Source organism: Vipera ursinii (assembly GCF_947247035.1).
Source record: "Vipera ursinii genome assembly, chromosome: 2".
Classification (NCBI taxonomy): Eukaryota; Metazoa; Chordata; class Lepidosauria; order Squamata; family Viperidae; genus Vipera; species Vipera ursinii.
The window spans coordinates 127,875,197-127,887,917 of NC_139513.1; the positions used below are offsets into that span (position 1 = coordinate 127,875,197).

At 40.8% G+C, this 12,721-nt stretch overlaps 1 protein-coding gene across 2 annotated transcripts in view; it reads right to left on the bottom strand.

The window, feature by feature from the left end:
• SLC38A10 (solute carrier family 38 member 10) overlaps positions 1–12,721 on the bottom strand; it is a 91,480-nt gene that overhangs the window by 50,154 nt on the left and 28,605 nt on the right. For both annotated transcript variants that reach the window (XM_083354145.1, XM_083354146.1), the window contains 4 exons: positions 8,569–8,671; positions 6,641–6,823; positions 5,080–5,191; positions 3,246–3,352 (listed from right to left, as the gene is read on the bottom strand). In XM_083354145.1, the coding sequence (XP_083210271.1) occupies positions 3,246–3,352; positions 5,080–5,191; positions 6,641–6,823; positions 8,569–8,671 (505 nt within the window). The remainder of the gene's footprint in view (positions 1–3,245; positions 3,353–5,079; positions 5,192–6,640; positions 6,824–8,568; positions 8,672–12,721) is intronic.

Below are 12,721 nucleotides of genomic sequence, written 5' to 3' on the forward strand. Positions count from 1 at the left end.
ATGTCTATGTTCATGGGATTGTTCTAAGACATCTCCCATGTAAAGATAGATCTTTTGAAAAGATCAGTATATCCATCCAGTAAACCACAACATATTTTTCCCAAACATCAGGAAATATTTAATGGAGAAGACTACCCTATACTTAACCAAACCAAAAGTATTACTGTGTATTCAAATTTGTCATGGCTGTTCCCGAATGGTGTTAAATATTTGTGTCTCTCTTTCATTCTTGATCAAAGGGTACGTGTCTCTCAAATCCGACTTCATGAAATAGCGTGCCTTCTGAAGGCCGTTCAAGAGATATGAAATAAGAAGCAACGGGTAGAGATCCCTAGCGGTTACACCCTATTCAGGACCCTGTAGGGATAGAAAAATGCCGGCGCAGCTGTAAAAGACCAAAAAAAAAAAATTAAAAAAAATCCTTTCTTCAAATTGTTACGCAGAAATTCTTTTAAAATGGCTAACTCTTGAGTAGATATATATTACCTCTTAGTAGAGAATCTGAACTCCTGGCTTCTGGTTCATTGTACAGACACATGCCTCATGAGGAGGCTATACAGGGTTTCTTCTTCACCTAATAAAGTCCATCTATCCATTTCCCTCCTTTCCCCAAAAAGGAAAATGCTAGTAAATACCAGCCTCAGAATGGAGGGGTTTGCTAATGTTTTTGCCAGACTTGAAGTCCGTTATTCAAGCACACCAAGGGTTTCTTTCGGCATTCTCCCCAGTGGGGCAGAAAGAGCGGCCCGACCTCTCAGATGTGATGGGAAGCTCAAGCCCTATCCCCAACTGTCCATTTAATGACCCTAACAGTTGTGTAAAGACCAGAACGGAGAGAGCTAGGATCATGGTCATTGAGTGAAGCAGTCAAGTAGCACCTCACTTAACAATCCCTTCACTCAAAAGATTCCAGGCACAACTGGAAGACTACCTTGAAAAACTTAAAACATCAGGGTAATTCATATGAAGACAGAGAAAGAGTTCCTCAAAACCAAAGAACCACCTTTGAAAACTATTGACAAGTACTGCAAATATTTCAACATTACCACGTTGGAGTCAAGATATCATGTACTTGTTAGCAACCTGTTGGCAACCAAAACCTCACATTTCCTACAAAGTAGAGCTTCTGGACATTCCACAAGGATAACTCCATATAAAGTGCAGTACGGTAGTGAAACAAGCCCATTATCTTTTTGAGCATCTTTGCCAATAAAAGATGCACTAAGCTAGTCAAGAGTTTCTCGGCTTTTTTCTCCTCTGTGTTAAATGTAGAATATTCAGGGACTCCTCTCTCGTTTGAGAAGTTGCTTGAGAGAGCACAGGCAAGCTATCTGCATCAGAAAAGCCACTTACAGACTTTCAAATGACAGTCTCTACCGTACTGTCTACCATAGTGTACGCCTTCCCTGCCATACCAAGGAAATAATATATAGTCTTACAAGCAGAACCACAGGAAAGAAAAAGTTATCAGCTCTTTCACAAGTCTGGCAGAATTCTTAGCACTTCCCCCCAGTTGCTCAATTATTGAATCAACTTTCCAGCCTTCGAAGCTTGTAAGAGAACTACCCACATTGTTTAATCCACCCTGCCTTCTGGGGCTCTGGCTCACCGCCAACTGTTGACTGACCAGCTGTCTGCAACAATTAACTATGGTTGGTGGCATTAGATACCCAACCAACAAAAACAACTGGGGATACATTCCCCCCCCTCTCCACGGGAATGATTCTGATCAAGAAGAATTGGGGGGAGTACATATTTGATTCAGCTTTCCAAAGCTGCACCTTGAACTGTGACACTTGTACCCTCACCCAGCACAAGTAAGTCAATAGCCCATTCCGTTGCATCAGTTGCATCATCGCAGCATAACTGGCAACTGACCCAATCTTAATAATGATCTGTGTGAGTTGAAAGGAAAATCTCTTCAACTGAGGAGTGATTTACAAATGCATTTAAATGCATACTCACAAACATCCACACCCATATCCATTCTATGCAGACAGATAAAAGACACACTAGCCATTTTAAAGATACTCTGGATGGTTTGCAACAACAACAAAAGACCCCAGGAATCAAAGACCACAAACGTCTATCTAAACTAACTTGAAGATGAACTGGATATGATACAGCCTGCAATGAAAAAGTGCCAAAAAGCATTGTGGGGGAGGGGGCAGAACTGGAATACAATAGTATCCGATTAAAAATCAAATGTTATTTTGCTGCCTTTGTTCTACTGCCTGCCACACATGCTGCAACTGTTTACAAGGGTCAAGAGAGGAGAAGAATGAGGCAACATAAGGTTTCATCCTAAAATAGGGATGGCTATTTCGTTGGTCTTGTGATGCCAGTCTGCTGTGCCTAACATTGGGCTGGCTTCAAAAAATAACATCAAAGACCTAACCCAACAAGTTTTCTGAAAACTCCCAATCCCTTTCCTTAAAATGTTGCATGCCATCCAAAAAAAAAAGATGCTACAAATCTATGTTTCAAGGAGGAAAGACACAGAGAATAAGCAGTGGAAAAAGCATTATCACCCACTTCTTCTCAGAGAAATGATGAACTTCCCTGAAAATGTCAGCTTACTATATTATGGTCAGAGGGAATAGTAAAAACCTTAAATTCAGCTCCATTTAAAAATGAGTGGCTGTAATAAATCAGGAAGTGGAACCAGTTCTATCTCTGAAAAAACAAGGGCGCTTTGGGTGTGTTTTTTAAACAATTTCTACAGTGAGAAATCTATTTCTATAATAAGTGTGTGTGTGTGTGTTTGCGCGCGCGCGCGCCTGTGTCTATATGCGTGCTCCTTTTTTGCAGTTATTTTGGGGATGAAACAAAAAAAAAACAATGATCATGAGCAAGGCCCATAGTGCCGAAATGAATTTGTTTCAGCCACAGTCCCAAAGAAGCAGACTAAGCAATTGAAATGCTGCCAGAATTCTCCATGTTGGGAACACAATAGCAAGGAACAGGCTGATGCAGCGTCGGGAATCGGCTATTAATGCATTGCAGTCTGCCAGACATAAAAATAGGGGCATCCCAAGGTTAGAAGATGCAGGTATACTGCCACAAATGCTGACTTCTTGATAATGACGTGCTGTAGTTAGGACCCTTGCCCTGCCTACCGTGTCTGCCATTCATCTGGAACAAGGGAGTCGATTGGGTTCCTCAGCGTCAGAAAAATTAACAAGATGCCCAAACTCTACTGTAAGCAGGAGATGGAGTAAGAGTTAATTACAACTGGCACTGACCTGTGAGCAAAGGGCATTCTTGTGGGTTTTCTTGTAAATTAGAGCTGGGCAGATAAAACAGATGAGACTTCCCATCGTTGCACCTGTCAGGCCCAAGATGGTCTCCACTAGCAGAGAAGAGTAAGAGAAAATTATTAGAAGCTCCAGTTAACGGCATAGGAATTAACTCTTCCACTGAAATGACTCAAGGGAAAACTGGGGGGCATATGCTCAAAGTCACATAATACGAATTAGATCCCTTTAGCCACTCTCGGTCTCCAGACTATAAAGAATGAACTTTTCCTGCTTTCTGCTCTGGGCCTATCGGTGAAGCAGAGATTTTAATCTACATCACTGACTGTGATAAAAGTAAGCACATCGGCAAATAATTAGTTCATAATGTGATGAACTAACATCTTTAGCTCCATACTTACCATAAATACAGTAGATTAGGATACTACTTCATCCTTAAGTATGCATTAAAATAGAGTGAAAAGCATACACTTGTCACAATGCTTCTGTTTGATCACAAAGAACGCTTAAGAGGACACTGAAATTATTTTATTTATTTATTTATTTATTTATTTATTTATTTGTTTGTTTATTTGTTTATATTTCCTATGTCTAAATCACCGAACGTCCTCAGAGGTGGGATTATAGTTCTAGTATAGATCCAGATATTCATTCTTGTACAAATATAGGATAGGAATAGGCAAGTGATACCCTCGGATGACTTCAAATTCCTTAAGCCCTTCCATACTGGATAAAGGCTGATGGGAATTGAAATTAAAATCATTTGGAAGGCACAAAACAATTGGAGGGCATCTTACTCTGGAGTTCTAACATGGCAGAATCTCGTGACTTGAGAGCAAGCAAAAAACCCACATATTTTCCCCTGGTATTTTTTTTTTCTTTCTATAGCACTGGCCCTGGTGTTCTCTAGAAAAGTTATTCAGTGTGATACCTAAAATAATATCATTAACACAGTATAATATATTCACTTCTCTACTTGAACCAGTTCCCTGGTGAAAAATAACAATATAGCTAGTCCTTGATTTACACCCTTACAACTCCAGTTAGGACCGTAAGTTGTTAAGGTCATGAGTTGAGGCACCCACATGACCAGACCTGATTGTCTGACATTTTTGCAGTGGTCATTAAGCAAATGCTACAGTCGTAAGTATGAATCCATTTGTCCAAATGAGCGGGGTTTTTTTTGCAAATAACTGGAAAAACCCATCGCAAATTACACTCACATGATTATGGGATGCGGCAATTATCATAAACCCTCCAAAATGCAGCCACATGACTGTGGGGATGGAGACACAATATTTTACAATGGACAGGAGTGCTATATAGGCTGCAAAGCATTTGTTGTGTGCCCATCATAATTTCGAGTGGTCGTTAAGCAACTGGATGTTAAGTCAAGGACTACCATTGTATAGAACAGCTAAAAAGATCAATGTATCTCGTCTTTCTAAACAGGTAGCCGTTAGCACCATATACATATTAAGATATTTACAGGCATCTCAGAAAGGGAAGGTGTAACCAGGCATATTTTTGTCTAGAGATACTGAAATTCAAGGCAACATATACAAGATCATACAAATTACTGGGAACAAGAAGCAAAAAAAGTTTGAAAATAAACATGAAGTAATGATTACATGGTATAAATGTGATCATTCTAAATGTATTCATAGGTGCAAAGCATGTACCTTTCACGAAAGTTGACCGCACACACATATTGGGCTTATTCTAATATATGCTCATATACAGCAACCACATATACAGCAACCACAAAAAATACACAAGAGCTTTTAAAAACCAGGGATTAAGAGTCCAAAATTTCCCTTACCATTTGGGATCATGATGCCACCAACCATGGTTCCAAACACAATTGCCAGAGTCAGAGCTTTAAATCGGAGAGGTGGCATATAACCTCCTGCAGCAAATGTTCCATCTTTTTGCTGCTAAAAAAGAGAAAAGATTAATAAAACAAGCCTACGAACACACATACCTGCAAATTACCAGGGATCTCTTTAGGGACCATGTAAATTGGAATCTCTTCCCAATGCTTTCTCTTGACCAATCATTTTATTACTCTTCGGAGATTATTTACAGAAACTTTAGACCGAAAACTAAAATAATCCAGCCAGCATGCTTTAATGACTTCTGAAAAATCATCCAGTATGAAAGATAACAAGCCAGTATAACTAATGAAATGCCATATTTTCCATTTGTCTTTTCTTGTTAATTGTAACTCTCGTTAACTGTTTAAAATTGTCTTTAAAACTTTTTATGTGCTGCAAAACAAATTATGCTTCAAAATAGTAGAGCAAATGTTAAGGCAATTATATTTCAAAGCAATGTCAGCCATATCACGAATCAGCATAGTAGCGGGCAAGATTCATCATAGCTTCAGCAGGCCAAAATTATTGTGCTTGACGAGCTACACAGTGATAATGGCCATGGTAAAAATGGATTATACCACACTACATTTGAATGGCACAAGATTCAGTCATTGACCAGAGACTGACCTTCTTAAGGAAAGTGGTTACATTTGGGGGAACAAAATGGTAAAACAAAAGAAAGGAGACCAGGGCATCATCACAACAACTGAAATTTCTTTATTTCTTGGGAGCTTATGAAACTTTAGGCTAAATTCAACTTCGTACCTAGCAGTCAATGGCTGCTGTCTTCACAGGCATAAAACTCATGCTCAGGAAGGCCTAATCAACCTACCTGATAAAGTTATCCTATGCATTACTTCTTGCTCTTTTTCCAGGCATTTCCCACCCCAGCAAAACTGATTCCATGCAAGAACAAATACTGATAAATTGTTTTCCTAACCATTTTTTATAATAAAGCAACCATGGGAAATCAGATGAAAACACCACCAAATTGAATGCTATCTCCAAACCTAAAAAGTGGGGAAGTCCCACTTGTTCCTTTTGCATGAGATATAAAAAGTGAAGGAAAGGGCAGTGTGAGCACAATTTCTTCAGTTTAGGACAGGGGTGTCAAACTTAATTTCATTGAGGGCCACATCAGCATTGCGGTTGCCCTTAGGGGGCCGGGTGGGTGTGGTCTGGGTGGGTGTGGCCTACTGGGTGGGCGTGGCTAGAGTGCATATGGCCTACTGGGTGGGCGTGGCCAGCTCTACATCGTTCGCATCAAGGGTGCCTATGGGGGCCCGGGCAGAAGTGGGACAGATCTGAGGGTCTCTGGCAGAAGGAGGGTCTCTGGGCCAGGGCCAAGGCAGTGGGGGCTGTTCCCTCACTGTTTCCAGGATGGCTTCGCGGGCCACATGAAACCACTTCGCGGGCCGGATCCGGCCCCCGGGCCTTGTGTTTGACATGTCTGGTTTAGGATAAACCATGGAGAATAAGCCTAAAATCTAGTTTATACAATTTCACCTGCTGCTCAAAAAGAAGCGTATTCAAAGCCTGCCGGCATGGCAGAATCATCATTGGAAATCCAAATGCCACAGACATCATGAACCCCACACGTATCACCTCCGTCACTACATTGGAAGGGAAGTTTATAAGTACATTGCCTTCAATGGCTTCAGTGTAACTGACATAACCAAAGAACCCAACCTGTTCAAACAAGAAACAGAAATTAGTTTCAGAGCATACGTACATTTATTTATTTATTTTTGAAAAGAGAATAAATTCAGGCAACCCTTGGGCCTGCCCCCTAGACTAAGAAACAGCTAGCTTTTTCTCTCATCGTTTAATTCATTATATTCTTCTTATTCCTCCCTTACCTCAGAATGGAATGCTTATCACCCGTTCAAATCTGTCTCTTAGGAAAGCTGTCAGGAATACCACATTATCTATCGTGGGTTTCCCTGTACATTTCCAAATTCCAGGATATGTTTTACGGATGGAGTGGGGAATATTTAAAGGAATAGATGTATGTATGTAAATCATGTAATAGACTTATGAGTAAAACATTAGGTTCCAATATGATAGGAAGATGAGGGTGCCATTAAGTCAATCTGAGCACTTGGCAATAACAATGTCTAGCAATGCTTTCCCAAAAGTAAAAACGTTACAATAATTCCAATTTTATTCCATCAACTTAAATGCATTTTAAGATATTGTCACACACTATCAGGATGGAAACGGAGAGAATGAAGAATTTGTCAAGCTTTCTTCAAACTAGTTCCACCTCTATCACAGAAGGCAAGATGGCAACTTAACTCCTTTTAAAAAAAAAAGGTAGGTATGGTAATATATCCAGCAACATGAACTGATCATGCCCGGCCAGGATGAGCTATGTATTTTAACTGGGTCCCATAATGGAACATGAAGGTTTTCAGGTTATTTTCTTATCAGAAAATAATGTCCTTTATTTCACAATGTAGCACTGGGAGAGTTACAAGCAAAGCTCATTGTTCCTGCCCTGCCCCAAGTATGAATAGCTCAATGGTACTGAGACATGGCTACGACTGAGAAATGTACATACCGTCAAGCATTGCCCAGATAGGCAGTGCATCTCATATAATCCCTTCAAATGTCATTGCTGAATGTATCAAGCGGGGAACTTATTAAACTTTAGATGGAATAATCACATAAATTGCACTTAGGACTTTTAATATTAATTCAGTTAACCACTTTTTGGGGTGAAACTTTTGACACATCACTGAAAAATCAAAGAGTGCATACCTCTGGTCTAGATGTACATACATTGTTAGTAATGATTAAGGTGCTGGCCTAGAAACCAGGAGACCAGGAGTTCTAGTACCCCGCCTTAGGCATGAAAGCCAGCTGGGTGATTTTGAGCCAGTCACTCACTCTCTGTCCAACCCCCCCAGAGGGTGGTTAGTTGTGGTGAAAATTGGAGCAAAAGAATATTAATTATGTTAGAAGGAAGGAAGGAAGGAAGGAAGGAAGGAAGGAAGGAAGGAAGGAAGGAAGGAAGGAAGGAAGGAAGGAAGGAAGGAATTTTCACAATTTTCTTTTTTGGCTCTATCAGAGATGAGTAACTCAACAAAGGACAAGATATTGATGCTTTGTTGCTGAAGCAGATTCTTTCTTTCCAGTATTTTTGTTTTATACAGACAGTTCTGGCAGCATTTGCTAATCCATCTTATCAAAATAATTGCTTAGTTAAGATATGGGGAAATTTAAATACTAATCACACATACCATGTTCCAGCCATGCTTAATGGAATTTACGGTGTTGCAAATCCTGAATTGGCAGAATAGTTTATAGCTCCTCACAGTTAATTTTAAGGAGTTTTTACCCCAGAATATTTTTAATGGTTTTGTTTTTGTAAAGTACAGAAGGGGACAGGGCAGGAAAGATTTAAAAAATAAACAAATACAAATTCTCACCATGACATAAAAGGCAGTGACCACCTTTAGCGAGGAGGCAAAAATGGAGCTCATGATTTTAACTGATGGCTCATCCAGACTATCATAAGTTGGAAAGACCTGGCTGCAAGACACAGTCAAACATTGGTTAGAAAATGTTGTCAGGAAGAGAAATATTCAATCCAGTGCACAGTTGCCACTATACAGGTTAATCCCAGCATATCCCCACAAGACTCCTGTCACGCTACGGTGGTTTATATCGCCAATGCCAAGAGATTTTAAACATTCCCAAGTTTTAAGTGTTACACAAATATGCCTGCTCTCCTCCTCTATGCCACTGCCACGTGTACAATGTAAATATTTCACATTTCGAAAAAAAGAAGGGGCGGGGAAGTGACGTTGCAACTGGAATGACCACTTGTTTCGAGTCAAACAACGGTGGCAGAGCTCCAGAAAGCACTCTCAGGATTATTGCTCTTGGAGCATCCTGGGTTGATAATTAAAGCAATACGGTGTTTACAGAATAAGAAGCAGGGAAGGAGCGAAAGCATCGGATTGTCAAAGAGAAAAGTTAAACAACCAAAACTAAACACTGTGCCTGTCATATTTCAGCACTAATGCCTGAGCCCAAGCTCCCAGAAAACTGAAGGAGCCAATTACACGGGGTTTGGGTGCTTATATAAGCTTGTTCCCAACATCAGGTATATAATTTACTACAGCAGTTGGAGGTTGCATAGATCTAATTCAGAGTCTGGCAAGGTTTGAATGGTTGGGGGCAGCACAAACCTTTTTTCTTTTTTTTCTTTTTTTAATCCAGTAATGTCTAAGTATCATCCCTGGAAGGGGTGTGGCTAAAATTGTTTTGGCCATTTTTGGCTTTGTGGGAAGGTTAAGGATAGCAATGGGAGGGGAAGTTTCCCAGAAGTAAGCTACTCCCAGACCAACTCGTAAAACAGCATCAAATCCCCCCACAATAAATACGTTCCAGCTTTTTTTAAAAGAGGATTTTAGATGTAGGGGTGGAAACGGGAGCCTATAAAGCACAAACCGCTCTTATTCCCACCTTTAAAACTACCCCAGATCAGAATTATGAACTGGGATGTGTGTGTGTGTGTGTGTGTGTGTGTGTGTGTGTGTTTGTGTGTGTTTTAGGGGATATAATTTAAAATCTGACTGGTAGACCTCTTTTTCTAAGCATTCTCCTATAAAAGGCAGTCTGAACCTTGAGACAGTTTGGGATAGTGGCTAAGACACCAGGCTAGAAAGTGGGAGACCGTTAAGTTCAAACCCCACCTTAGCTGTGATAGGCAGATGGGAGCCCTTGGGCCAGTCACTCTCTTTCTCTCTCAGCCCAGCTAAGCTATGGGCTCCAAGATGCCATCTTGAATCATTTGTAAATGTAATAAAGGGGTGGGGTGCGGGGGGAGAGATCTATAAATAAAATCAATCCAACTGGGTTGTTCTTAACAATCCTACTAGGCCTTCAGGAAAAATTTAAAAAGGACAAAACCTTGCATCCTTATAGAACAAACTACATGCTAATCCTGAAACACAGCCTGTACCCAGGCAGCTTTGCACGTGGGGAAGGTGCTAATGACAAATTCCCTTTTAAAGCCTATGAACCAGATCAGACATCCTGCATTTAAAAAAATATTAATAGCAAGCATTGTCCCCTGATTGAGAGAAGGTTGTTTTTTAATTCCTGTTTTTTCTTCATTAAAACCTCAGTCCCCACCGTTATGATGGATGCAGAGTCGATTTTTTTTAATAAGGAGAGCCCTTTCAGAGAATGGGGAACTGGGAGAATGAGCCCCCTCTTCTTTAGCTCTTTAGTGCCTACCTCATTTTTTTTTTAAAGTAAAACATGAATGTTCATAAATTTTCTTGATTCTACTTGGTTCATTCCTTCTGAGGCTGGACAAGTAATATGAAAGTATTTTGTGAAATTCTGGGTATGCAATGCAGAATGAAAATAAAACTTTCCTGGCAAAGGACTTCTGACTGGCTAATCCCAAAGAACAAATCATAAAAGTATTGTTGCCACCATATTCTCCTTGTGAACTTCCCCATGGCATTTGCCTGGATATCGTTGGGAGACAGGGGGCTGGATTAAAAGAGCTTTTGGTCTGATCTAACGAGGAAGCTCTTGGGTTTTTGAAAAAGATGGTGTTTCAAAGAGACAGAAGATCAGAAGTCCCTCACCACCCCAGCTTTGTATAAACAAGCCCCAAGACATTTTGGCTTTCCAGACACAGAAGTAAGAGAGACTCTCAAACCCATCAGATGTGCAAGTCAAACCTTCTCTGCCAATCAAGACGCCAAGATGCATAACAAGCAGTGCACCTTGCTGTGCACAGATTTTATTTTTCGGCTGAAATGTCCACCCTGAAGGCCAGGTCAAGATCAAGGCATTTGGGAGCAGAAACCTTTGTCTGATAAACATTTCCTTATGCTACAGGGATTCTTCACCACACTTGTAATCACAGAAGGCTGCTCTCAGGGCAAACTGAAGAAGAGTATTTAGTCCAAGTGCCTTTACACCGTATCTCTCTATTTCCAAGATGAGCACAAGGAGGAAAAATAGCGCAAGCAAGCAGCTTCAGAGCCCGAAATAGTTCTTGGTGAAGGAAAAAAAAAAAGAGGGGTGTTTTTTTTTGGTGACCACTTTTCCATTTTGTTAAACGTAAACATCCCATTGCCTGCAGAACTTTGAAAAGGTAAAATTGCAGGGTTTCTTTTAGATTTTTCTGGGCAGGAGAGAGTGCTGCTCGGAGAAAAGTCCCAATTCTGCAAAACGCAGAAGCCTCGGGACAAAACGCTTGGAATATTTGATCAGAATTAGATAGCATCTTGCTTCATCTGATATAGGCTTACTCCTCCAGCGTTGCATTTCAGTTGTAAAGTGGAATGTGTCCCTTGTAATTCCCTGAGAGAAGCATATGTATTTATGTACCTCACTATCTAAGGCTGCCCGCCAGCCAATGACTCTGAGTGGGGCTACCATGCTATGAAAGAAGATGTGAGGAATTGAATTTTTGCAAATCTTAATTAAAAACTGCTCTCCCCCCCCCCTCCGAATGACGCATATGGCAAAAATTTTTCTCTACCAAATTTTGTTCTTTCCAGCCTGTTTTTTAAATGTCTACATCACATCTATTATGTCAGGGGTCCCCAACCCCCGGTCCGTGGACCAGTATCGGGCCATGGCATGCCAGCAACCAGTCTGCACAAACAAGGAAAGCCCCATCCACAGGATGCAGGCAGCACACAAAACCACGCACTCTCTGGTCCATGGAAAAACCTCTCTCCACGTAAACGGTCCCTGGTGACCTCTCTCTCTCTCTCTCTCTCTCTCTCTCTCTCTCTCTCTCTCAATTTCTACTTTTACTGTATGTAAGTAAATAAACTTACACGTAATAAAAGAAAAATAGGTTTAGAAAGCAAATGGAAAATGCACTTCTCTTACTGTTTTGAAGATCATTGATTAATGGAGAAATTGGGCCATATGGTCATAAATGTGGGTAGCCACAAGTTGAAAGTGATGCAGAGAATAAGCAGAGTCTTCATTCCCAATTCTTTAATATGCCATTCATATTGCAATAGCAATGACACCAAACTAAGAACGGTGCCAGTCATTCCAGTTGGTTCACATCTATATATCTCTGGCTGAAATGTCTGATTCAAAGCTTACACCAGTAGAGCTGGTATTACAAAAGAGTTAACGACAGGGACACTATCCTGAGGTCGTACAGGAAGGCTGCAGCAGAGCTAATGTTATATTTCTAGTCTTCCTGGCTCCCAGCCTCCTGTGCAGTCTGTTAAACCATATGCTGCACACACGAGCGGGGGAGGGAGGGGGGAGGGAAGGGGACGCAGAGGCATTTCTCTTTGAATTTGGCAATGACAACAAACCTTATTGCCAGAGACAGCCAACTCTACAAGCAAAGCATACTTGTGCATTCGGAAGCCATAGCAAGTGGCCAATCAATAATGCATGTTACTTCTTTGCTTCTGTCTAACACTTCTTAAAGTTTGGGGGTGAATCGACTGAAAGGTCAGTTATTACAAGCCTGGCAACCCCGGCATCCATCCATGCGCGACGTCACACAGGCCAAGAAACGTTGTGTTATTCTTGCCCTTGGGAAAATTGATAGGATTTAACTTTCAGTTTGGC